At 40.2% G+C, this 24,897-nt stretch overlaps 1 protein-coding gene across 1 annotated transcript in view; it reads right to left on the bottom strand.

Moving 5' to 3' along the window:
- Positions 1-20,739, bottom strand: part of LOC122737235 (chondroitin sulfate proteoglycan 4-like) — an 85,535-nt gene extending 64,796 nt beyond the window's left edge. Inside the window, exons 1-4 of the mRNA XM_043979709.1 lie at positions 20,552-20,739; positions 7,405-7,568; positions 3,271-6,819; positions 198-665 (exon numbers count right to left, since the gene is read on the bottom strand). Of these exons, the coding sequence (XP_043835644.1) occupies positions 198-665; positions 3,271-6,819; positions 7,405-7,568; positions 20,552-20,630 (4,260 nt within the window). The 5' untranslated portion in view covers positions 20,631-20,739. The remainder of the gene's footprint in view (positions 1-197; positions 666-3,270; positions 6,820-7,404; positions 7,569-20,551) is intronic.
- Positions 20,740-24,897: the final 4,158 nt, after the last annotated feature.

Below are 24,897 nucleotides of genomic sequence, written 5' to 3'. Positions count from 1 at the left end.
GGGCAGTCAATAACTGAGCAGCAAAGACAGGACCAGAAATCAATGTCTGAGGTTACTGTTTTTAGGATTTTGTGATGTAAGACACAGATTACAGTCAAAACAAAGAATTATCTTAATCCTTACTTAAATGACAAATCATAAACATTTTTCTCACCCCACCCCTAACATGGACAGAGATAGTTCCAAAAGGTCCTTACCTGCTTTTTGGTAAATTTCATTAGTTTTATTCTTGGAAAATGAGAATTCTCAATATAACCATGCCTTGGTGATTCAACTAGCACAAAATCACAGTCGATTCCCACAAAATGGTGATTTGGAATTTTAAGGAAGTCCTTTAGGAGGGCTTTGGAGCCACCTTCTAGGACTGTGAAGTTCTGTACAACCAAAGGAATCAGCCTAGGGATAATATCCACCAGGATTTCAACTCCACTGATGGCCTGGACACCATTTGTCACATCCAGCAAAAAGCGATCTTGCTGTTGGTCAGAAGCTGTCTGCTCATAATGAATATGACCATCATCAATATCTTGTTGTGTAAACGATGAAGGAGAATCCTCATCAGCATCCAAGTGATCTTCTGGGACAAATTTTCGGAGGTGTCCATGGACTGGAGGGCTCCTAATGATGAACACTATCTCTGATGGAGAATTATTTTCATGTGCAGCCTCAAGTGCAGATATACACAAACACACACACATACACAAAAGAATCACATTAAAATGGAGAAAGGAGAGAGATTCTTTAACTCTGCACCCATCCCAATTTGGCTACTTTTTTTGGGGGGGGGAAGGGCAATGGGGGTTAAGTGACTTGCCCAGGGTCACAAAGCTAGTAAATGTCAAGTGTCTGAGGCTGGATTTGAACTCAGGTCTTCCTGAATCCAGGGCCAGTGCTCTATCCACTGCGCCACCTAGCTGCCCCCCAATTTGACTGCTTTTCATCCATGTGACCCTGGATACAACTTCATCTGTTTAAAAATAAAAGGCGGGGTGTTTAAACTAGATGACCTCTGAGGGTCCCTTCCAGCTTTAAACTATGGTCACATAGTCAATATGCATGATTCGGTTAAGTTATAATATAGTCAGTCAAGAACACTTACTGAGGACCTAATCCAATCTATTCAAAGCCCTGTTCATGACAGCAGGAAACCATAGATTCACAAAGTTATCCCGAACCTCATTTTTCACAATTATCACAATAGGAAAAAATAAAGGGAGAAATCTCTGGCACCTCTTTGTATTGGAAGTCCATGACACAAACTATAAGCTCTGAACTCTCAGTCATGTTCCCCTATCCCCTCCCCCCATTCCATAAACTCCAGTGTTTTCCTATTGCCTCCAGAAGTAAATACAAAATGTTCTCTTTGGCACTCAAAGCCATTCATAACCTAGCCCCCTCCTACCTTTCCAGGCTTCTTATACCTTTGTCCCCAAGTGACACTGGCCTCTTGGCTATTCCACAAACAAGACAACCCATCTCTAGGCTGTTCTCATTTTCTCTGCTTAACCCCTGTGCCTGGAACGCTTTCTCTCCTCTACTCCAACTACTGATTCCTTAGCTTCCTTTAATTCCCTACTAAAATTCCACCTTCTAAAGAAAGCCTTCCCTAACCCCTCTTAATTCAAGTGCCTTCCCTCTTTTAATCAATTCCTATTTATCCTACATATAGGTTGCTTTGTATATTTCTGTTTGCATATAGTCTCTCCCCTTAGATTGTAAGCTCCTTGAGGGCAGGAACTATCTTTTGCCTCATTTCTTATCCTCGGTGCTTAGTACAGTGCCTGGCACAAATCAGGCGCTTAATAAATGTTTAATGGGGGCAGCTAGGTGGCACAGTGGATAGAGCACTGGCCCTGGAGTCAGGAGTACCTGAGTTCAAATCCGGCCTCAGACACTTAACACTTACTAGCTGTGTGACCCTGGGCAAGTCACTTAACCCCAATTGCCTCACAAAAAAAGAAAAAAAAAATGTTTAATGAATTGAATTTAGCTAAAAAAAATCTGTGATTCTCTGTTTCCCTAAAAACCAGGATCAAGTCTTATTGTTCTTTTTATTCAATTTCAATAAATATTTATCAAAATCTTACTAACAGGTACTCAAATGTTTTTTTAAATTTAATATGAAAGTAAAACTTGCTTCTTAGGCATTAAACTGGGTTCTACCATGATGATCCATGTGAGACCCCTGGTGGTGGTTATGTAAATGTCAATAATAGAAGTTGCAGAAAAATTAGAAAGGATGGGCAAGAACTGCTAGGCACTGCATCAACTTATTAAAAACTTATAATTCAGTCAACTGCTTGGAATAGAATTTTCTATCCACTATTCCATTTCCATCTGCCTTACAATAAAACTTGCATGCAGAGAATTATAGCTATAGAGCCGGGAGGGGGTATGGGGGGGGGGACCCTCAGAGGCCATCTAATATATTCCTCTCATTTTCCAGATAATGAAAATGAGGCCCATGGAGCTGGAGTGACTTAACCAAGGTCATACAGGTAGTCATTGTTAGGAGCAGGATTTGATCCCAGGGACTCAGAAGAGATGAGTTTTCATAGTCATCTCTTATAAATCACAGTTCTTATAGATGTATAACTTTAAGGAGCTTCTATAACCTTTTAGCTGTGATCAGCAGGGGTGTACTTGCTAGTCTTCAAATATTAATGGCAAGAAGTGGGAAACTACGGGATTCCTTCCTGCCGTAATGGGCTTTCATCTCTGTGATGTCCCTTTGCTCTGATGGTATGGAAAATCCTGAATTGGCCAACTTTCAGAACTCTGTACATCACATTTTATGGCTGCCTATCTATGAAGAGAAATTATATTATTTTTACTGCTATCTCTAAAAATTTTAGAAAAATTCAAATTTCTTAAATTGATCTAAGTTTTTAAATGTGGAGTTGTTACATTAAAGTACTTTGAGACAAAATGAATTATGCTGCTAGCAAAACCTAAATAAAAATGCCTTAACAAGTATTCCCTTCCTTTTTAGGAATTACTCTTTCCAATAATGGGAAAACTCCCCAAATGAACAGTATTGAGAACCTGGAATTTTCTCATCATATCTATATGATACCCTTCCCTTACTAAAGGTCATAACTTCAGGAAAAGAGTTAATTGGAGTTAATATATAAAAACATCTTCCACAGGGACATGAAAATAAATCTAAGAGACCAGATAGTTATAGGAGAGTAAGCACGGTTGGTGTTCTGGATCCCTTGAGTCATTCTATAGAGAATATAATCCCACACCCATGCACTCTAAACATACCTGCAGCTTTCTTCTACTGAGTTTCACTGATTTTCCTTCTTCAACTAAAAGGTTCTTGCTGTGAACAACTTCAGGGGGATATTGGTGGCTTTCCAAGTACACCTGTACATGAATTCCAACATCCAACTGTGTATCTTTCACTTTTACAGTCAAGTTGAACATATCAGCAAGGTTGTTGTCATCATCATGCTGGTAAATCACATGTCCCTGCTTCAAGTCATGCTGGGAAAATGAAGCTGATAGCCTATTTTTCACCAAGACTCTGCCATACTTTGGAAGCAAAAAGATCTCATACTTTATCTCAGTGTCACTTCTAATGTCATGATTTGTGGCAATACTAAGGTTGGTGGTTGTGAGAGTTTTCCCTCTTCCTTTTAGCACAAGCAATCCTGTGTTGTTGGCTATCCGCAGGTAAGGCTCTGAAGCGCTGACCTCTAAAAGGGAGGATGTGTAGTGGGTACCATCTGTGACAAACAGCACAAAGCGGGCATAGTCTGCGCCATGATGCCTGAACAGCACTCTCTCTTCCTCTAGGTCTCCTTGTTCAAATTGGTAGAGCTTTTGACTGGGATCACTAGCTAATACCAGATCACCATTTGGAATGCCACGCCTGGTATATAGCAACTGTCTATCATTAAAATCTGAATCAGGGTCATGGTAACAAAGATCCATCAAGGTCAACAAGCGCTGACCATTTCTTACCACATGAAATACTTTATCTACCACACGCACAGGCTTCTCATCATTCTTCAGTTTCACAGAAACATTGACTTTGATTTCCACCTTGGTCTCCTCGTCTCCTGGTCCTTTGGCAGATGCCATAACAATGAATTCATCGTACACAGTTTCAGAGTCATCATGGACATACATCAAACGTTCACCAATAATATCGTGGTTGGTGAAAGTAGTTATGTTATCATTACTTTCCAACGAATCTGAAAAATTAATAAGTTTCAGTTTCCCATGTTGAGGGCTCTTGGTGACTTTGTAATGGAAGACCTGATTACCCAAAGTTTGCACAAATAATTCTGTTTGGGTGATTAACTTCCCTTCCCCTTCAGTCACAGAAAATCCTTTGTTGGTTAAAATAATGTGATTGGGATCTGCTCTGATATTTATTCTAAAGATATAAACCTCTGATTCAATATGTTTGGTACAAATCAAGAATCTGAATGAATCCTGTGTGTTTTCCTGTGACTTCCCAAGCAGTTCATAAGCAACTTCATTATCTATAATATTTTTTTGGCTGAAGGTGGAGTTTAGTTTTAAAACATTTCTTCCAAGCAGCAGTTTTCCTTTCTTAGGCAGAGAGAGTAACTTAAAATGAAGCTCACTCTCAGGTACCTCCATACTCTCCATCCTAACCATCAAGTGATCTGAAGTTAGCATTTTTTTATCCAGTGTATCAATATCTAGGGGACCATTTTTCACTAATTTATACTTCAGCCATTGTATGGCAATAGGAAAAACCAGTTCTTCACTGACTTTATTTTCAATGCTAATTTTAAATGTAAAATGATCAGTGACATTTTCCAGTTGTGATTCTTTAAAGGTACTGCAGTACCTTACCCGATCTCGATCAATAGAACGTTGAGAAAAGGTGTTGACAAGCTTCCATTCCCCACCAGAACTTCGTCTTTGAATTTGACCAAAAAGAGGAGGTTGGATAATATCATAGCGTATCTCCATCTCCTGCTCCCCAGCATTTATTTGTACTGACAAGTTACTCCGGGTAATCAGAACCATGTTGCCCTGTTGAACAGCCACACCAGTGTTATTTACCACTTCATAATCCCAAGGGATGGTCTTGACTCGTAATACAGCTGTATTACTAACCAACTCTCCATCACTTACTCGCAGAACAATACGGGAATTCTGGAGCCCATGGTGCACATAGAAAATTCTTCCATGTTGTAAATCTTCATTCGTAAATGTATTAATTATTCTTCCAGGATGCTTAGAGTTTTCTAAATATCCAGTATCTGCATTGAAGTTTCCAAGTACTGAAAAAGTCAGTTCTAATGGATTGGTATCTGAATCTGATACCTCTATCATGTTAGGTGTTAGTCGCTTCTTGGAATTCTCTAACAGAAGAAACAAATTTCCTTCTGGGAGGGAAAGCTCTGGGGGGTCATTTACTGGAATAATAGTAATGTTAAACACATACTGATCATTTCCTTGCAGATAGAAAGGAATTTCCTTCGCTCTGCTGACAGAGACAGAGAATACAAAGTGATCTCTGGTGCTTTCAGAGCCATCATGAATGTATAAAACCTTTTCTTGCCACAAATCGAACATCGTAAAAGTTGCCTCCATTTGGGATTCAGGTGCAACATCTAACCGCAAGTTTCCATGAAGAGGTTTTTCCTTAATCTGAAATAGGACTTGGGAATGATGGATCCCTAATTCCTTAAATTCCAAATTCATCCTAATATGTTTACTTTCAACTGGAGCTTGTCCACCTTCCTGAACTACTAAGTTATTCAAAGCCAAGAAATGACTCCCATCCTCTTGAAGGGAAAATTTGAAGCTTTCAGGAAGAATGCTAGAAGAGGGAGCTCTTGTCCAAAGTGTCATTTGTTCAGTCGTTGCTACAGGAATACTTGAACCATCGCTGCTTTTAGTATTACATCCAGCCGAAATATCTTTGGAAACAAGGACATTCTTCAGTGATAGTTTTTCCAAATTAACCTTCAGGCCTCTTAAGCAGCCTTTGAAGGATCCACCTCTGGCAGACTTCCGAGAAACAGAGGTAAATTCTAACTTCTTTATTTCTGCCCGGGCGTGGTTATCAACACCTCCCACAAAGAGAGGACCTTTACATTCAAATGCCCTGTTATGTAGAGGCAGGGATGTTCTGACTCTTTCCTCATCGACCAATAAGCTGAAATACCTCCTGGTGAACTGGAGTCGAACGAAGTGCCACTCATTGTCGCTAATTAAGCTAAGGGAGGGAAGCTCAGTTTTAGTTTGATTCCTTCCACAATGTGCCTTAATGAGTCCAGCTTCTATTTCCAAAGCTACAAAGTCCCCTGATCTTCCAGACTGATAGAGAAGCAAACCCTGGTCAGTTGCAGTCTGAAAAGTGAATTCCCAGAATCCTTCTCCCTGGGCGTTCCACCCTGGGAAAGCGACATACGATTTGGAGCTAAAGAAATTGACAGCTTCCTCTTCGCCTGCAAAGAATTCATCACTACATCCCAATGATACCTCATGAACTTTCTTAAATCCAGGGTAAGACCTGAGGGAGTTCAGAATCTCACGCTGGTTAAATATCACATCTTCCATACATCCTCGGAAATTAGAGTGTCCTCTTTCCAAATAAGGAACATCAAGACCACCACTCCCTCCAACATATATTCCTTGCTGAATATTCAATCCCTGTTTTCTCCCTGATATCATACCACTAGTCCTATAGAATTTGTCAATAACCAGAGTGACAGTATCCCTGGCATGATGCAATTCAACCACATGCCACACCAAGTCATCCAGGCGTGATTTTTGTTGAGAATGTAGCACTAATTCACCTGCACCCAAATTCACTCTCACCTGCAAAAGAGGAGACTAAAATTAGACAATCACATCTCTCTACCTTTTATATTTATATTTATAGTTGGGCACTGAGCATACAGAGGATCTTTATAAGAATGGTGACTTGCCCAGGGTCACAAAACTAGTAAGTGTCTGAGGCCAAATTTGAACTCAGGCCCTTCTGACTCCAGGGCTGGTGCTCTATCTACTGTGCCACCTAGCTGCCCCATGTTACATATAAATAAAAGCAAATATTTATTATATATACTATATGTTCATGATGTTATAATAAAATATTATTATTTATAATATATTATGTTATATATAAATGCAAGTATTTATCATATATACTATACATTCATGCTATAATACATATAGTTTTATTATGTATAATATATCCATTATATGTTTTATATATACAAATGTAAATGTTTATTATGATATATATTCATTACATTATAAAATAAATATAACTGCATTCAATATATTCATTATGTCATATATATAGATGCAAGTGTTAAATATATGTAACATATATTCATTATATGTTACACATATATATATGTGCACACACACAAATATAAATATTTTAAAGCAATGCACCCGTAGATTTCCTGAAACGAGTTCCACTGCACAATAATCATCTTTTCCAGCTGCTAGAAAGAGTAATCCATGCGGTTTGCTGGTCTGAAATTTTAAGTGAAGGGATAAGTCCGGAGAAGCTTCTATCATGCTCAGTTCCACAAAGCTTTCACCAAAAAAAGATGCTACAAAAACAAAATGAGAACAACTTATAATTTCTAAAAAAGATGACTGAGTTCATACTGAAACACAATTTCTAAAGATATTAATAACATAGAAAAGCAGAGTTTTTATGGGTTAGACCTCTTTGAAATTTGCAAAAAAATAAAAGTAACATGTTGAATTTATTACACAGGCTATCCCAAAAGAGTTAGTGAAAATATAACCTTTAATAACTTTAATAATTTAAAACTGCAATAAGACTTTTGGGGTAACTCGTATTCCCTCACCTCCCAACAGAGTTGTGATTTTACAAATATATTCATCTCATTTGTTATGTTTTCTATTTGGAAATGTTCCTTTTTTTGGTATGTAGAAATGTATTCTCTCATCTAATTTTTTTTTACATTGCTTTACCTGGATTATAGGATCATATATTTAGAGCAGGAAATTATTTTTGAGCTCATCCAGTCCATCCCACTTATTTTACAGATGAAAAAACTGAAGTGCAAAGATTAGTGAGTTTCTTGAGGTCACTTATTGGCTAGAATGTCCCTAAACCGGGGTTTGAAGCTAGGTCTTCCTGATTCCAGGTTTGAAGCCCTTTCTGTGACACTACATTGTATTACAGCAGTAAAAATAAGTCCATGCTACCTTATACCACCCTTTCCCTTCTCCTTAAGGAATCATTTATTTAGAATTTTTAAAGCTAGAAGGAATCTTCTTACCTCCTTATTTTGCAAATCGGGTAGTTGAGGCTGAGATGAGCTAAAAGATTTAACCAAGGGGCAGCTAGGTGGCACGGTGGATAGAGCACCGGCTCTGAATTCAGGAGGACCTGAGTTCAAATCCGGCCTCAGACACTTGACACTTACTAGCTGTGTGACCCTGGGCAAGTCACATAACTCCAACTGCCTTATCAAAAAAAAAAAATTGACCAAGATCATACATTGGCAGAGCCAGAAAATATAATTTTGCCCTCCTGATTCCCTTTCTAGTCCTCTTGGCACTAAACAAAATAGATTCTGGAGGAAAACATTTTACAGAGTACCTGATATCAAGAGTGAATGAAAGCCCCAATGCCCTAAAAAAATTAAATGTGATCTCAGTTGCATTAACAGAAGCATAATAGATAGATGAGGTAGGTTAGTCTTGAAGGACTCTGTCTTGGTCCAGATCACATCTAGAATCTTGTGTTCAATTCTGGGCACCACATTTTAGGAAAAACATCACTAAGCTGGAGAATGCCTAGATCAAGAATTTTTCACCCTTTTTAAGGGTCATGGACCCCTTTGGTAATCTGCTGAAATCCAAGGATCCTTCTCAGAATAATTTTTAAATGCACAAAACACAAGGGATTACAAAGGAAACCAATTATATTGAAAGACAATTATCAAAATAGGAAAAAAAATTAAAAAGAAAAAAGTCCACAGACCTCATAATTCAGAACCCATAATTCAGAAGGATACAAGCATTTATTAATTGCCTCCTATGTACTGGCCACTGTTCTAAGCACTTTTTACAAATATTATCTCATTTGTCATGACAACAACATTGGGAGGTTGGTGCTATTATCTTTATTTTACAATTGAGAAAACTGAGGCAGAAAGTGATTAAGTGACTTGCCCAGAACATCTAGTAAGTGCCAAGACCAAATTTCAACTCAAGGGGTCCTTGACCCTGTGCTCTATCCACTGTGTCACCTAAATGTTTCTAGAGGAAGGTGACTGAGATAAGACTTTAAACCTTGCATAGACTGAATCAACTGAGAATGTTTACCTGGATAAATAAAGACTACCAGTCTACATATGTTAGAATGACTGTCACATGAGAGATTTGTTTTTCTTGGCCCAAGAGGACAAAACTAGCAGTAATGGATAGAAGCTGCTGAGAGACAAATTTTGGCTCAATTTAAGGGAAAATCCCTCAACAATTAGAGCTATCCAAAATGGGCTACAGGAGGAAGTATGCTCATCACTAGACGTCCTCGAGTAGAATTTGGGTAATCACATGGGGATGTGGTGGAGGATATTCCTATTCAGGAGTCGGACCAGATGACCTCTGAGGTCTTCTATAACTCTGAGATTCCATGGCTCCTCTCTGTCTAGCACAAGGAGGGAAAAGCGGGAGGGAGGGGAGAATGAGGAAAGAAGTAAAAATTAAAAAAACAAAAACAAAAACAAAACTTCTCCCCACTCTGTAAAAACATTTTTTTTAAAATCCTATAACAGCTCCAAAAATATCATAAAGTGAAATGAGGCATCAACCCCTTGGAATTCTTACAATCCTGCCCCTCCTTCCCCAGCCATGTTTGATACATCCAACATGGTGCATTGTTCCATTTACAAAACCAGGAAATGTTTTCTGATCAGAAGATCCACTCCTAAGAATGACTAAGTAATGTTTATTAAGAAAACCACTACGTTTTCCTACATTTTTACCTCATTGGCAACAATTCAAATGCAGCCTAAATTGGTAGCAAGAAAAAAAAAAATCCACTGCCTCAGGATAATTTAACTAAATTTTCAGATTATAACAGGTTGTTTGTGTCCTGGACCCAGTTCTTTTGTCTTTTGGGATACCAAATTCCCAACACATCCCAATTGACAATGATTTGGGAGATCCCTGTTGGGAAGCTTACTATTGGGGGTGGGGGAATTAGGGAATGAATATTTATAAAGTGCCTACTGTGTGCCAAGTACTGTGCTAAGTGCTTTACAAATATTAGCTCTTTTGATCCTCACAACTCTAGGAGATAGGTGCTATAATGGTCATTTAACAGTTGAGGAAATTAAGAAAAGGGAAGTGAAGTGACTTGCCCAGGGTCACACAGTTGGTAAGTAGCCAAGGCCAGGTCTTTTCTAACTCTGGGTCCAGGTCTCTAACCACTGTAAAAAGAACCAGAGGAATATAGACTACTCAGAAATGTCATGCTTTTATGATGTGAATTCTTTTTGGAGAAAAGATCTGGAAAGAGCGTTGCAAGCGACAAACACCACAATAAAAAGTTAAATTGATCAATCTCTAACAGCCAGGAAGCAACTGGTTACCAAGGTGGACATCATTTTTGAATCAGCTCTCAATACAGGACGATCATGACTCATTAAAGCAGAAATAAAACTCAAAACAACCAATTAAAAGGCTAAAGATAAGAAGGTGGGGGCAGATGGACTACATGGTCTCTGAGGTCCCTCTAAACCCTCTAAATCTCATCATCCCAAGATGGCACATCATTGTCACAACACGTTTTAGGTTCTCTCTCTTTTGGTTTTCTCATTTGGCCTAGCCATCCATAAAACAGTGGAAAAGGCCACTCGTCCCTGAACCTCAGGTTGAAAGCTTATTGACCTAAAACATACTGACCTATCGACTTTAACACGGACAATTCTTCAACTAGCAACTGAGATGCTGGTAAGGTTGGGAAGATTTAAACTTGACTTCCTTATTTCTCTATGCATGTCAGAGAGAGAAAGAGAGACAGACAGACAGACACACACACACACACACAGAGAAACAGAAACAAAGAGACAGAGACAGAAACAGAGACAGACAGACAGACAGACGGACGGACAGACAGACAAGGGCCAGGGCAGAAAGACAGAGGCAGAGACAAAAAAAAAAAAGACAGAGGGAGAGGGAAAGAGGGAGGAGGGGAGAAGAAGAAAGAGGGAAAGGGAGGAGGAAAGAAGAATATAATGATGATGATGACAAAGAGAAAGAAAGAAACAAGAGACACTGGTTTCACTGGTATTCAAAAGCTATTAAAAGAAGTTAATAAAGGTATCCAGGATGACAGGCAGCTCTTCATGGCTCTTTCTGATTCCAAGTCCAATATTCATTCCACCACTCCACAAGTCAGCGTTGTTGACCCAGAGGGCACAGATGGACCAGGCCAAGAAAAACGCAACCCCAGCCCAGGCCCCAGTGCACTGCTCTGGAATCCCCAAAGTGTTGTCTCCTTTCCCTCCTTACCTTTCTGCCAATGCCCCCTTTTTCCTTAATACTCCCTGCATCTGACCCTATCCCTACAGATGTAGACCTGGTCCTGTCCAGTCTTGCAAGCTGTTGGGGTGGACATGACTATTTACTGGTTAGATGAGAAAGGAGTTACCAACTATAATCCTGCCAGTATGATTAAGAGCAACCAGACTTTACCACCTGTCTGGTTGCTGTATCCATCCAGATCCCAGAGCAGGCCCTGATGAGACCCCAAAGGACTCTGGACTTCTTTAATTTCCTCTCAGTGAAACCACACTCAAATATTGTCTTCTTCCTATTAGAATGTGAGCCCCTTGAAAGCAAAAACTGTCTTGCTTTTCTATTTGTATCCCTGTGGTGCAGTAGATAGAGTGCCAGGCTTGGAGTCAGGAAGACTCATCTTCCTGAGTTCAAATCCAGTTTCAGACACTTACTAGATATGTGACCCTGGGTAAGTCACTTCATCCTGTTTGCCTCAGTTTCCTCATCTGAAAAAAAAATGAGCTGAAGAAGTAAATGCTCCAGTATTTTTACAAAGAAAACCCAAATGGGATCATGAGGAGCCAGACACTACTGAACAACAATAGAGAATTTAATGAATGCTTTTTCACTTGTTTCATTTTAATATAGGTCATGAATATCACTAATAGCATATGAATATATATACATATACACATATATGTATATGTGTGTATGTATTTGTTGTTGCTGAGTTCTTTCAGTCATGTCTGACTCTTCATGATCCCATTTGAAGTTTTCTTGGCAAAGATACTGGAGTGGTTTGCCATTCTAGTTCATTTTACAGATGAGGAGACTGAGGTAAACAGGGTGAAGTAATTTGCCCAGGGTCACACAGCTAATAAGTGTCTAAGGCCAGATTTGAACTGAGGAAGATCACTCTTTCTGATACCAAGCCTGGCACTCTATCCACTGTTCCCCCTACGTGCCTGCCTACACACACTTGGACTATGCCACTAAAAGTTGGTTTTAACTTGTTTTTGTTTTGTTTGTTTTGTTTTGTTCTGTTTTGTTTTATAATTTGTATGCAACAAAAGTGGAATTGTAGCTGCTTATGGAACCTGGCATCACCCAAATGGAATCTGGGAGCAAGTAACTCAATACTTACCTCATCCAACATTCCTAAACTTTTCTCAAATAGTTGATAATGATAAGACACATATGCTTTATTTCTACTGCAAGGGTAAAGATTTGGAAATGGAAAGAGTTTTTACATTTGGTTTTATTTCTAAAAAATTATAGCCCTCCAAATTTACATGGGAGGGGTGGTCATGACAAGAAATGGATTTTAGGGTCGTTGTTTTGGCTTTTTCAATGCCTTTGGGCCATGTGCTTTGTGCTCACTGTATTTTCATAATAGGCACTTTTCTGGTAATTCTATAGAGTGCCTGTTACACAACTCTTTATGCCAAGAGTACCCAAGACCATGGTGATGACAATTAAGACTAAGCTATTTTCGTAAACCCATTTTCTTGGAATGAACCAAGCAAGCCTAACCCAGACTTAATCAGGGCAACATGCATTCTTCAGCCATATGGTTTTTCCTATATGGGTTGTTAAATCCATCTCTTTTGTGTGACTGAGGAAGCCCTGTAATGTCTCAATTTAGAAATGAGAGAAATGATTATTAATAACCAACAATTTGGGGAGATCCAGAGTTTGTCCCTTTTTCTAAAGTCCTGATTGCAAAAGTTCAGTCTCTTGAAGGACATCATTGATAATGAGATTGGATTAACTTTCCTAACAATCCTGTTCAGACCCTACCCAGGTGTGGAAGCCACTGTGCTCAACTAAGGTTCTTTGAATAGAGCGCCTAAGGCTGGGGGTGGTCTGGGTATAGGGAGAGGCTCTCTTTAATGTGATATCACTCTAAGCTCCTCATTGTAATATTCATCCTATCATTAATTGTTAACCAATCAGAGTTAATTGCCACCCCTGGGAACACCCCTCTTCCAAAGGGCATATAAGCCTGCTGCCATGATTGCCTTTGGCATTCAAGAGGTCCTTTTATGAAAATGCTGGCATTATTAATAAAAGAATTAAATCACCCAGAAATTATGTCTCTCAAACTTTTTAAACATCACAGAAACTTAGCTCTTGTCTTTGTTACAAGACAGTTAGGCAAAGTTGTGGGTAAAATTCTGGACCTGGAGTCAGGAAGACCTAACTTCAAATCTTACCTCAAACCCAAAATCTAGCTGTGTGATACTGGGCAAGTCCCTTAACCTCTCTTATCCTCAGTTTCTGTATCTGCAAAATGAGGATAATAATAGCACCTATCTCCCAGGGTTGTTGTAAGGATAAAATGAGATGATATTTATAAGGCATTTCATAAACCTTAAAATGCTACATAAATGCAAGCTACTGAAAATCATTATTTCATTTGAGATTACAACTAGTTTTGAACATGAATTTCTTGCCCGTGAGCTTTCCTTTAAAATTTATGAAGCATTCTTGTAATAGTGTTTTTATAGCATGCTTAAAAAAATAAACCATATATGCCTATACCTATACCTACAGATATATGCAGCAGAACATTTCTGCATCTTATCCAAAGTTAGTTATGCCTACCTCTGACACCTACCGGCTATGTGACCCAAGGCCAGTCACAACCTCTCAGTGTTCTAGTCTAAGCTGTAAAGAGCATGCTGACATATGTCACTAGAGGGAGTCTGCTCATGCAGGAGTTCCCTCGATCAGTGAAATTTCAGATCCCTAATTGTGAGAAAAAAATCAAAATTGATATTACCTCTGATTGATTTCTACTGTATTGATACCACAATGCAACTGATTTTATTTTGTATTAATTTTATAACTGGGTCTGCATCCACCTGGTTTGAGGTTAGCTCAGGAATCCAGCTGAGCTAGCTCCAAGTTAGTTTACTTTAAAAGAAAGGTTGTTATGTCCCATGCCGGTATCCCCTAGGATACTTCATGGACATCTGTTTGTTTAACCCCACAAAATGACCATCCCCCAAAGCTATGGTCTATCCTTTCCTGTTTTTGTGTAGTTAAGGGAGTTTTTATCTCTTCCAGGGAGACAACAAGTCTGTTAGTCGTGATCCCTTAGCAAAGACCACAGGATACAGATGGGCCTCCATAAAACAATGACCATTTCTTAATTATTAGAGAGGGCCTTACCTGAAGGCCAGCCCCCCTTTCTCAGTACAGCCAGTCATAATGTTCCTTCCCCAACCCTATAACCAATCACCTTTTCTCCATGCCTTACAAGACCTCTTCTTTGATATGTGTTAATAAAAAGGGTCCTCTCTTTCTCCAGGGTCACTAGCCTTACTGAGGTGCCCAGTCTGACCTGCTTTGTTAACAGTTACATGTATCACTGTTTTCCTCTGAGAAAGTACTTCGGTTTATCTCTATTGGATTTTATTTGCCACACTATCCTTATCCTATCCAAAAAGTTTTGGGGGTGGAAATTAACTCAGACATCTTCCTATAAGATCACCCTCTCTGATTTGTTGGAAGTAGCCCTAGAAAGAATGTTTTTAACAGTATCAAGCAAGAGAATTTAGTTCACTAACCTTTCAGGCAAGCAAACGTTTGACCTTGACTGGGCATTAGAAATATTTGTTGAATTGGCTGTAGTGTGGGCAGCCATCCGGGTCTCCAGTAGGCAGCAGTTAGGAAGAAAGAGTTTGCCTAAGCACGCACTTCCCCCTCCTCTTCCTGCTCTCTGAAGACACACCATAGATATACAGAATATACAACTGCCCTCGGCCTTGAGGGTACATTAAGGTAGTAAGTTCTGCTATAGTAAGTCAGCTTCAATTTATTCCCCAGGGGACACGTGCTGCTGCTTAGTTCAAGTAGTGACTCTTCACTGGCGTTTTGCTAAATAACAAACCTGGAAGCATTTTATATAAATGATATTCATCCATTCATTCATTCATTCATTCATTCATTCATTTATTGACTTACTTATTTAAGATATTTAAGAAAATAAATATTTTCTTAATTTATTTAAGATATTTAAGAAAAAAATTGCAGGAGAAACATCAGGAAGTTATATATCGGGACAGCTAGGTGGCACAGTAGATAAAGCACGGGCCCTGGAGTCAGGAGGACCTAAGTTCAAATCCGGCCTCAGACACTTAATACTTACTAGCTGTGTGACCCTGGGCAAGTCACTTAACCCCAATTGCCTCACAAAAAAAGGAAGTTATATATCAAGAATGGAAGAAAGAGAATTCAGGGAAATTCTCTGGGTAGCATCAATTTTGTATATCCTTTGATATGCCTGTTGCCTCCCTGGAGAGAATGCAAACTTGTTGAAGACAAAGCAAATACTCTTAGAGTGAAAAAACAAATAAAAGATGGCCAAGAAGCAGCCCCACTAACAGTAAGGAGGTATCCAATTAACAGAAAGAGAATAAGGAAAAAAATCTTGAAGTTTAAAAAAAATTTAGCCCAGCTTCTGTAAATTCAAAGTCACAGTCCTGTTGACTATCTTTTTCAGAGGGTCAGAGGTATGGATGTAGACAATTAATAGCACTGGCTTTGGAGATTGAGGATCTGGGTTCAGACCCTAGCTTTGCCATTAGCACTTACATCACCTTGACCAAGCCACTTAAATGTTCTGGGCCTCAGTTTCCTCCACTGTAAAAGATGGGGTAGGGGGTTGGGTCCTTCCCAACTCTAGAATTAGCATTCCTTCCCCTTTCCACACGTTATGGCCAGGGCTCAGTAATTTCCCACTGCCTTATTTTCTCCTATGAGATTTCACTTAAATCTACGACGTGTCCTTGCTTTGTATAGCATACTTTAAAAAAAAAAAAGAAACTATATACACAACAGAACAATTTTGCATCTTATCCAAAGAGATAAGGCTATCTCTGCTCTTAACTTTCTCTAGTTGTTGACAAGAGATTGTTTTAAAGTCTAGACTTAGGGGGACAGCTAGGTGGTGCAGTGCATAAAGCACTGGCCCTGGATTCAGGAGGACCTGAGTTCAAATCTGTCCTCAGACACTTGACACTTAATAGCTATGTAACTCTGGGCAAGTCACTTAACCGTCATTGCCCTACTTAAAAAAAAAAAAAGTCTAGACTTATCTAAGAGTTGTCCCTCTTTCTAGATCTTAAACGTGAAATTAAGAGATTCCAGAGAAAGAAAGAGTTAAAAACCTTTCCCATTTGTCTTTGAGGTTCTCACCATATTCTCTACATCTAGTGCTCTAGGTTGGGGTTTCTTAAACTTTTTCCACTCGAGACCCCTTTTCACCCAATGACCCTGGATATCTAGGTATATAAAAAGAGTATACATAACCTTTTGATTTTGTCAAATTTTTCATGACCACCACAGGATCCCATATGGGGTCAGCACCCACAGTTTAAGAAGCTTTGCTCTAGGCAACTGGATGGCACAGTGGATAAAGCACTGGAGTTGGGAAGACCTGAGTTCAAATGCTGCCTCAGACACCCTGGGCAAGTTACTTAACCCTGTTTGCCTCAGTTTTCTCACCTGTAGAATGAACTAGAGTAGGAAGTGGCAAACCACTCCAGTATTTTTTCCCCCCCAAAAAAATACCCAAATGAGGCCACAAAGAGTCAGCCCTTCTTTTTCAGTTCCTCATCCTACACTCCCTTCTATCCCCTATTCCCCAGCTCTCAGCCACAAACCTCAAAGCCCTTCTGATGATTTGGTGGGTCAAGTCTCCATACTTGTTAGTGAGTCTAGGCAGCTTCTCCTGCCTCTATCAGACTGTCTCAGATAAAAATTAATTTTAAGCTAGTAATGCCTGAATTTTGGCTGCCCAGGGAAATCTCTTTCATTTATCACACTTGCTACTGTGTAACTGTTCCTTAAAGCATATTTTATCTTTCTTAGAACCAATTACTATTGATTGGGTGGGTCATGCCTTTTATCCCTCACGAAATAAGATCCTGATTACAGAATCAATGCAATGTATGGGAAGATTGGCAAAAGGTTCAACAGACCTTTAATTCAGACTCCCTCTGCTTATTCTCCTCTCACCCCACTCCACCTTTTGTTTTCTCCCTCCCTTCATCTCCACTCCCAATGTTCCCTATCAACTGACACAGACATGCATGCCTGTTGGCTGATGAAGCAGAAAGATTTCTGTTTGGCTCTGCCATCTACTGTTGTGTCCAGTCACCTGGCATTAAATTTCCAGTACCAGAGACAAACTGGCAGCTATAAAGTCTGATCCCAGCCTACAACCATAGATACTGGGGCAACACCAGTACTGGCAAAGAGAGAGATGCACTGGAGCAATATGTTCCTCAAATGCCCACCCCTTTTGATGGCCCATCCAGAGCAGTATCATTAGCTGCCAGGCAGAGCTTCATCTGGAAATAGAACTGAAATAGTATTCAGAAGACCAGGGCTGGAGACTCAGATGTGCCCAGCACTAGCCAAATGACCTTGGACTGGTGTATCATGCTAATTAATGACTTAATGCTTTCTATATTTTTATGTGTACTTATTTTAGTATGTAATTTTAGTATTGTAAATAGGGATTTTTCATTCTTTTTATCTTTATCCTCAATACCTACCATAGTGCTTGGCACACAGTAAGTGCTTGATAAACATAAAGTTAAAAATACATACATATGTACATATGTGAATAGAAAAAGTAGTTAAATACAAGGTAATTTGTTTGGGAAGGCACTAAAATAGAGGGTAAAGTCAGGAAAGTCTTCATACAGAAGATGATGTCTGAGCTGTATCTGAAGGGGAAAGATGAATGAAGCAGAGGTAGGGAGGAAGTGCCCTTCCAGGGACAACCAGTACAAAGGTTGGAAATTAAATTATCCTGAGTGAAGAACAGCAAGAAAACCAATCTGGCTGGATTAAAAGAGTGTGGGAGGGGAAGTAATGTCCAACTAGGCTAGAAAGGTAGGTAGATAAAAAGAGAAACTCCTCTAATCCTAACCCTAACCCTTCTCCCACAGAAAACTGTGTATTTAAGTGTGGTAAGTAGTTAACTCTACCAACTTTGTAAGGTAATGAAACTGAGTCACCCATTTATATCTAAATTTCACTCATGTCAGTTCTTGAGTATCTCCTTAGCTTGCCGATTTCTTTTTCTTTCTAAAAGAAGTGGATGACAAACTAATTTAGATGCTTATTTGCAATAAAATGAATTCATTTTACTCTTGTAAAAGGAAAATGGGGAAAAAGCCATCAGATAGCTAAGAGGTGAATCAGGAAAAAGAAGGATCACAAAACCCAAAGAGTATCTAGGAGGAGATGGCAGTCGACAGTGTCAAATGCACAAAACAGAGTAAGAAGAATTAAGACTGAGAAAAAGCCCTCTGATCAATGGCAACTTCTGAGAGAGCAGTTTCAGAAGAGCTATCAGGTCTAGAGACAGATTGCAAACTTTTGAGAAAATGGAAGTGTCAATCTTTAGACAACCTTTTCAAGGATTTGCCTTGGAAATTCCATTACACTATGCTGCCTCTAACCACATGACAGAACAGGTTTTACATTCTTAGAAAAAATAATGAAAAAGAAAAGGTCCTCAACTCAAGTCTTGCTCCAAGGTCTCATGGAGATGTGGACAGGTGATCCTGAATTTTTAAAAATTATTTTGTTTTGGTTTTTTTATTTGTTTGTTTTGATCCTGAAGTCTTAAAGACAATGGGAAGGAAAGCAACCTCTGGCAGCATTTACTGAGATCTACGGTCTGTCGTTGGTCTATTAAAAAAAAAAAAAGAGCATCATGGTTAATTTCAGAAAGGCTCATTAAAGGCTATGGGTATTGCTTTTTTAGCCACACCCCTTCACAGTTAAAGAGAGGTATGTATACCCAATTAAATTATAGATCTTTAACATAGTTACGGGGACAAGGTTGTTAATGGCTACTGTATTTCTATTTAAGCCTTAAATAAAACCAACCCGGATGAACACAAAAATAACACTAGACGTAATACTTTCCTTCTTAAAATTTCCAAAATCTCTCCATATTTGCGCCCTGAATTTCAAAATTGGGGTATGGGGGGATTGGAGAAACTACACGACTCCTAGTTTCAATAACAGCATTTCATAGTAGTTAAGCTGAAATGTGAGAAGAGAAATTTGGACACGAAGGGAGAGTGTACAAGAAAAGTTCCGGCCAGTGGCCAAAAAAAAAAAAAGTTCCTTTATTTATGGCAAAAATACGACATGCTACATGAGTCACATGCAGTTTTTCAAGCTCAAAGTTTCTATAGAGGAGAGAAGACTAAAAGAGAATTCGTAGAAAGCAGAGCAGACACGGTCATCATTCCTGCCTTCCCTTTGGGTGAAATCTGGAGCCCAATCTAAAGCCCAGAATCATGGGAGAGAAAAGCTTGGTCAGGTGCAAGTCTATACATACAGTACAGTGGGAAAGCACTTGAGAACAAAGGACCAATGAAAATCCTGGCTCCACCACGGGTCACACCACCTGTATGTGACTTCTCAGTTTCCCCGTGTGTAAAATGCGGAAGGGAAGGACTAGATAAACTCTGTGGGCCTTTCCAGCTCTTAATCGCCATGCTAAGAGGAGGTTCTGCACGCTGTTCTCCAGACTTTAACCCTACTATGCCCAAGAAACTGTCCGGGACTAAGAGATTGCTTTAAAAACGCAACCCTTTAGTCTCCTTTGTAGCAGCCCCGTCCCCGTCCCCTGGAGCTGAGGGAGGGGGCGCTTTTCAGTGAGGCTGGGGAGCGGGCCAGGGCGTCCCTTCCTTCCAGCCCCAGGACGGGCCCTTAACCCTTGCCCGTAGGCCGAGAGCCCGCGCGCTTAGCCATGCAAGAGTTAAAGTCCGGGGTCCTCAAGTTACCAATATGGCCTAGATCTCCGCTGAGCTCTCCCTTTTGCAACGCTTCCGCTGGGCAGGCAGGTCGGAGATGGCACCTGGTCCCAGGCGCCAGCCCTCGCCCCGCCCGCTCTCCAGACTCCCCCAAGCGCCCTCCCGCCTGCCCGCCAGGGACCAGCGCGCTCGGGGCCCCGCGTCTGCCGGGGAGCCCCGAAAGGCCATGGGCAGGCGAGGTGAGCAGCCCGTACCTCCGAATGCCCGGCGCGTCCAGAAGAGCCCCAGGAAGGCGACGAGAACGGGAAGGAGGCCAGCAGGGAGCCCCTTCATCCCGCCAGGAAGTGCCCCCCGCGCCCCGGGCACATTCCAATTGAGGGCGGCAGCCCGGGTTACCTGCGCGGCTCGGGGCCCCTCCCCAGCGGGCTCTCAGACCGCGCAGCACGGGCTTGACCGGGCCGGCCGAGGGGAGCCGCCCCCTCGCTGCACCGGGCAAGCTGGGGCAGTGGGCGGAGGAAAGGGGGGGAAACCAAGGAGATTTTTTTTTGAGCTGCAGCTGTTCTGCTTTATCAGGCCTCTCGACTAGGCAGCCCATCCGTGGAGAGGTTCCCTTTGGAGATCTGGCTTGTGTTTGGAGAGACCTTCCTTGGGCATTAGCTTGTGGAGAGGAGAAAACTGCTGGGGCCTTCCCCCAAGGAATCTGGGAGCCCTGGAGCAAGGTGCATGCCACATATATGCATACATACGCAGGCATGTGGAATTTGTGGCAGTGATAACAGTACCCACTAAATAACACAATATGTCAAAGCAATCCCAAAGTTGGAAAACACATTAGAGATCATCTTCTAGTGGAAAGAATACTATATGTGGAAATCAGAGGATCCATGTTTTAATACCCATGTTTTGCCACAGGTCTTTTAACCTCTTTGGGAATCAGTTTTGTCATTTGTGAAATGAGAAGATTGGACTAAATGTCAGGCCTAAGTGATCTTAAGGATTCCAGGCTGGGGAATTGTCACCACACTCTCCTCTGAACATACTACAGTTTGCCAATTATTTTCTTAAAAGTGCAAGTACCTTGAACAGAATCCAGTCCTCCACAGTGTTATGGGAGAAATATCCCCTCTCTGAGTTCAAATGGTAGGTAACTGCTGCCAAAATATAATTACCACAATGAAGAAATTATAAGGTAAAAACCTAGGTTTTTATTATTAGGCTCAAGCATAGGTTCAGGTGTCAGAGAAAAAAAACAAACCTGAACATTAGGATTCTAATAAGTCATCATCAGTGACAGAGAAATAATTCTGTTACATATTGCTACCTTGTACATTCCTCTTAGGCCATAAAAATTAAAAGACAGATTCATAATAGCATACTTCCATAAATGTTATGAAAGTCAAATTTAAAAGTTAAACAAAACTAAAAGGAGTCAAAAGATCATACATCTAAGGAAATAATCTCTATAGGTAAAATAAGTCAGGTTACAGATTAAACTAAATTTAGAAGGCTCACAAATAAGCTAAATTGAGGGAGGGAAATTCCCATGTCTTCAAGGAGTCAGGGACAGTTGAGATTCTTCCCCTGGCTTCTTATCTAAGGAAAATATTAGGCCTTGAGTAAATTTTCACATCCTATGGGACAAGTTTCTGCCAGTTCATCCTTTCAACTAGAAAAAAAAAAATGTCTACCTTCCCTTAACATTATTATTCCATGAGTCAGGTTTTGATCTAGTGAAGTCAATATTAACAGAAGATGGTCCTTTAGTCAACCAAAACTTTCAGGAGGAATGACCCTTAGCCATGAATAATGATAATTAATAAAAAGTAATAAAAATTTCCATTACAGTGTATACTCCATTCAATGAATGAAGATGTAGTGTGTGACCAGTGCAGTATACTAAAAAAGTAATGAATAGGGGTAGCTAGGTGGTGCAGTGGATAGAGCACCAGCCCTGGAGTCAGGAGTACCTGAGTTCAAATCTGACCTCAGACACTTAACACGTACTAGCTGTGTGACCCTGGGCAAGTCACTTAACCCCAATTGCCTCACAAAAAAAAATTTTTTTTTAATTAATGAGTCTACTATTGCATACTTTCTCAACCATATAGCACATTATAATTTTCAGAGGGCTTTCATATACCTCATCTCATTTGACCTAAACAGTAATACAATAAAATAATGCAGGTATTATATTATCCCCATTTCATAGCTTAGGAATATGAAGCCAAGACAGGCAATCTAGTGCTTGTGTACCTTCCTCTTGGCACTTTGCTCATGGTGGGGATGAAATTAAAGCTTGGAGGTTCTCTTCTACAGAGACATCAAGCCCAGACCTTTGGTTTCATTAACATGCATCGACTGCATAATAGAGTTAAATAGGTCCAGTGGGGGATGGGGGGAGGGAGTAGAATTGGCATCTAGACCTTCTCTCCAGCTGTTTCCTCCACTGTTCTTCCTTCTGGGCCCACTTTCATCCTGTTTCATCCTGCAACTTTCTCAAGTCTCAGGCCTGCATTGCTCACCAGTCTAAATTTGAAAGACATGGCATCCTGCTGAGGGCTGAAGGACTCTGTCTAACCTGCAAACATGTTAACACCAGTGTAATTGATCATCCCAGTAAATAACACCAAACCGCTAACATTTATGCATTTTATCCGAGTGAATGCCAGGTGTTTAGCCCTACTATTTCCCCCAATTCTACTTGAGAAAAAAAACAGATTTGCACGTTGTCTCCTTGATAGCAGGGACTGTCTTTTACCATTTCTTTTTGTATCCCTAGTGCTTAGCACAATATCTGGTACATAGTAGATGCTTAATAAATGTTTATTGACTGACTGTTGGTTGATTGACTGAGTGAAAATTTTTATTAGCCTGCTAAGGAATCTTCCTTAGCACCAGGTGATAGCAACTTCAACTTGTTAAGATACAGATGGAGTTTTATAGCTTTTTAGGCATGCTAAGAGCACAGGACCAATCAGCAGCATTCCAACATTGAAAGGAAAAGGGTGTGTGTGTGTGTGTGTGTGTGTGTTGGGGGGTGGTCTTAGAGTATGGAAGCCCGAGAGTCTTAATAGTTAATAAAAATCAGATTTGTTCCTATGAGAAAATGATTTTTTCTGTGGTTAGCAATCTCTGATATAGTGGAGACCTCCTTCAAGAAAGAATCAGTCTGGTTCACCCTGTTACCAGTAGGAAGGGAAATAAAGGAAAGCCTGAGGGTTTTTATTGACATAACCCCATAACTCTGTTTCTTTGGCCTCTGAGGTGGTTGCTTTATCTGGGGAGATGCTTCCTCAAAAGTCATAGTATTCATGTTTATCCTTCTTCCCCACAAAGGTTACAAGGATGTTGACAAGATATCAACTCTTGGCATGCCCTACTATTTTCTCAAATTAAAAAATTTGCAATTGAGAAAATGACAAAGTTGGTACCTTTATTAAATGCCTCAGAAGTGAGTGATTGGCTGTTTCATTAATTATTCTTCATACTAACCTGGAGAGATTATATCTAATAAAAGCCTCCCCCAAATGTTCAATGGGTCTTTGTTGAATTGAATTGAATATGTGTATGTGTAAGTGTAAAGTCAAGGTAATTAGGTGGTATGGTGGATAGAACGCTGGGCTTGGAGTCAGAAAGACTCATCTTTAAGAGTTCAAATGTGGCTTCAAACACTTCCAAACTGCATAACCCTGGATAAGTCACTTAACCCTGTTTGCCTCAGTTCCTCATCTGTAAAAATGAACTGGAGGGGGCAGCTAGATGGCGCAGTGGTTAAAGCACTGGCCCTGGATTCAGGAGTACCTGAGTTCAAATACGGCCTCAGACACTTGACATTTACTAGCTGTATGACCCTGGGCAAGTCACTTAACCCCCATTGCCTGCAAAAAAAAAAAAAAAAAAAAAGAATAACAAAAAAATGAACTGGAGAAAGAGATGGCAAACCACTCCAGTATCTCTGCCAAGAAAACCCCAAATGGGGTCACAGAGCATCAGGCATGACTGGAAAACAACTACCTGACTTCAGATCTAGTACTTTATTCATTGTTCTACCTAGCTACCTAGACTAGAAGAAAGGCAAGAATAATGGTAGGTGAGACAGCTCATGTCAGTTGGTCTGGGTGCTGGAGAAGACTTTTAAGAGTCCTTGGGACAGCCAGGAAATCAAATCAGTCAATATACAAAGAAATGAATTCAGATATTCCCTGGAAGGTCAAATACTGACTCTAAAGCTTAAATACTTTGACCACATAATGAGAAGATGCTGGGAAAAAACCCTGTTGTTGGGAAAGATTAAAGGCAAAATGAAAAGAGGATGGCAGAGGATGATGGATAAATAGAGATTGATAGATAGTGTTATGGAAATAATTGGCATGAACTTGGACAGACTTTGAGAGATAGTGGAGGGGCAGGGTGGAAGGCCAGGCATGCTATCGTCCATGCTGTCATAAAAGCCAGACATGACTGAACAACTGAACAGCAACAACAGGTGTGAAGTCATTGAAGACAGATGGGAATATTTGGTTCTTTGTCTCTTCCTAGCACCCAGAGCAAAGTATTCCATGGATACTTGAAATGATTGATTTGGTCATGGTGAAGGAAA

Source organism: Dromiciops gliroides, chromosome 1 (assembly GCF_019393635.1).
Source record: "Dromiciops gliroides isolate mDroGli1 chromosome 1, mDroGli1.pri, whole genome shotgun sequence".
NCBI lineage: Eukaryota > Metazoa > Chordata > Mammalia > Microbiotheria > Microbiotheriidae > Dromiciops > Dromiciops gliroides.
The sequence above is the reverse complement of the archived record's forward strand: the minus strand, read 5'-3'. Positions and strand labels throughout refer to the sequence as shown.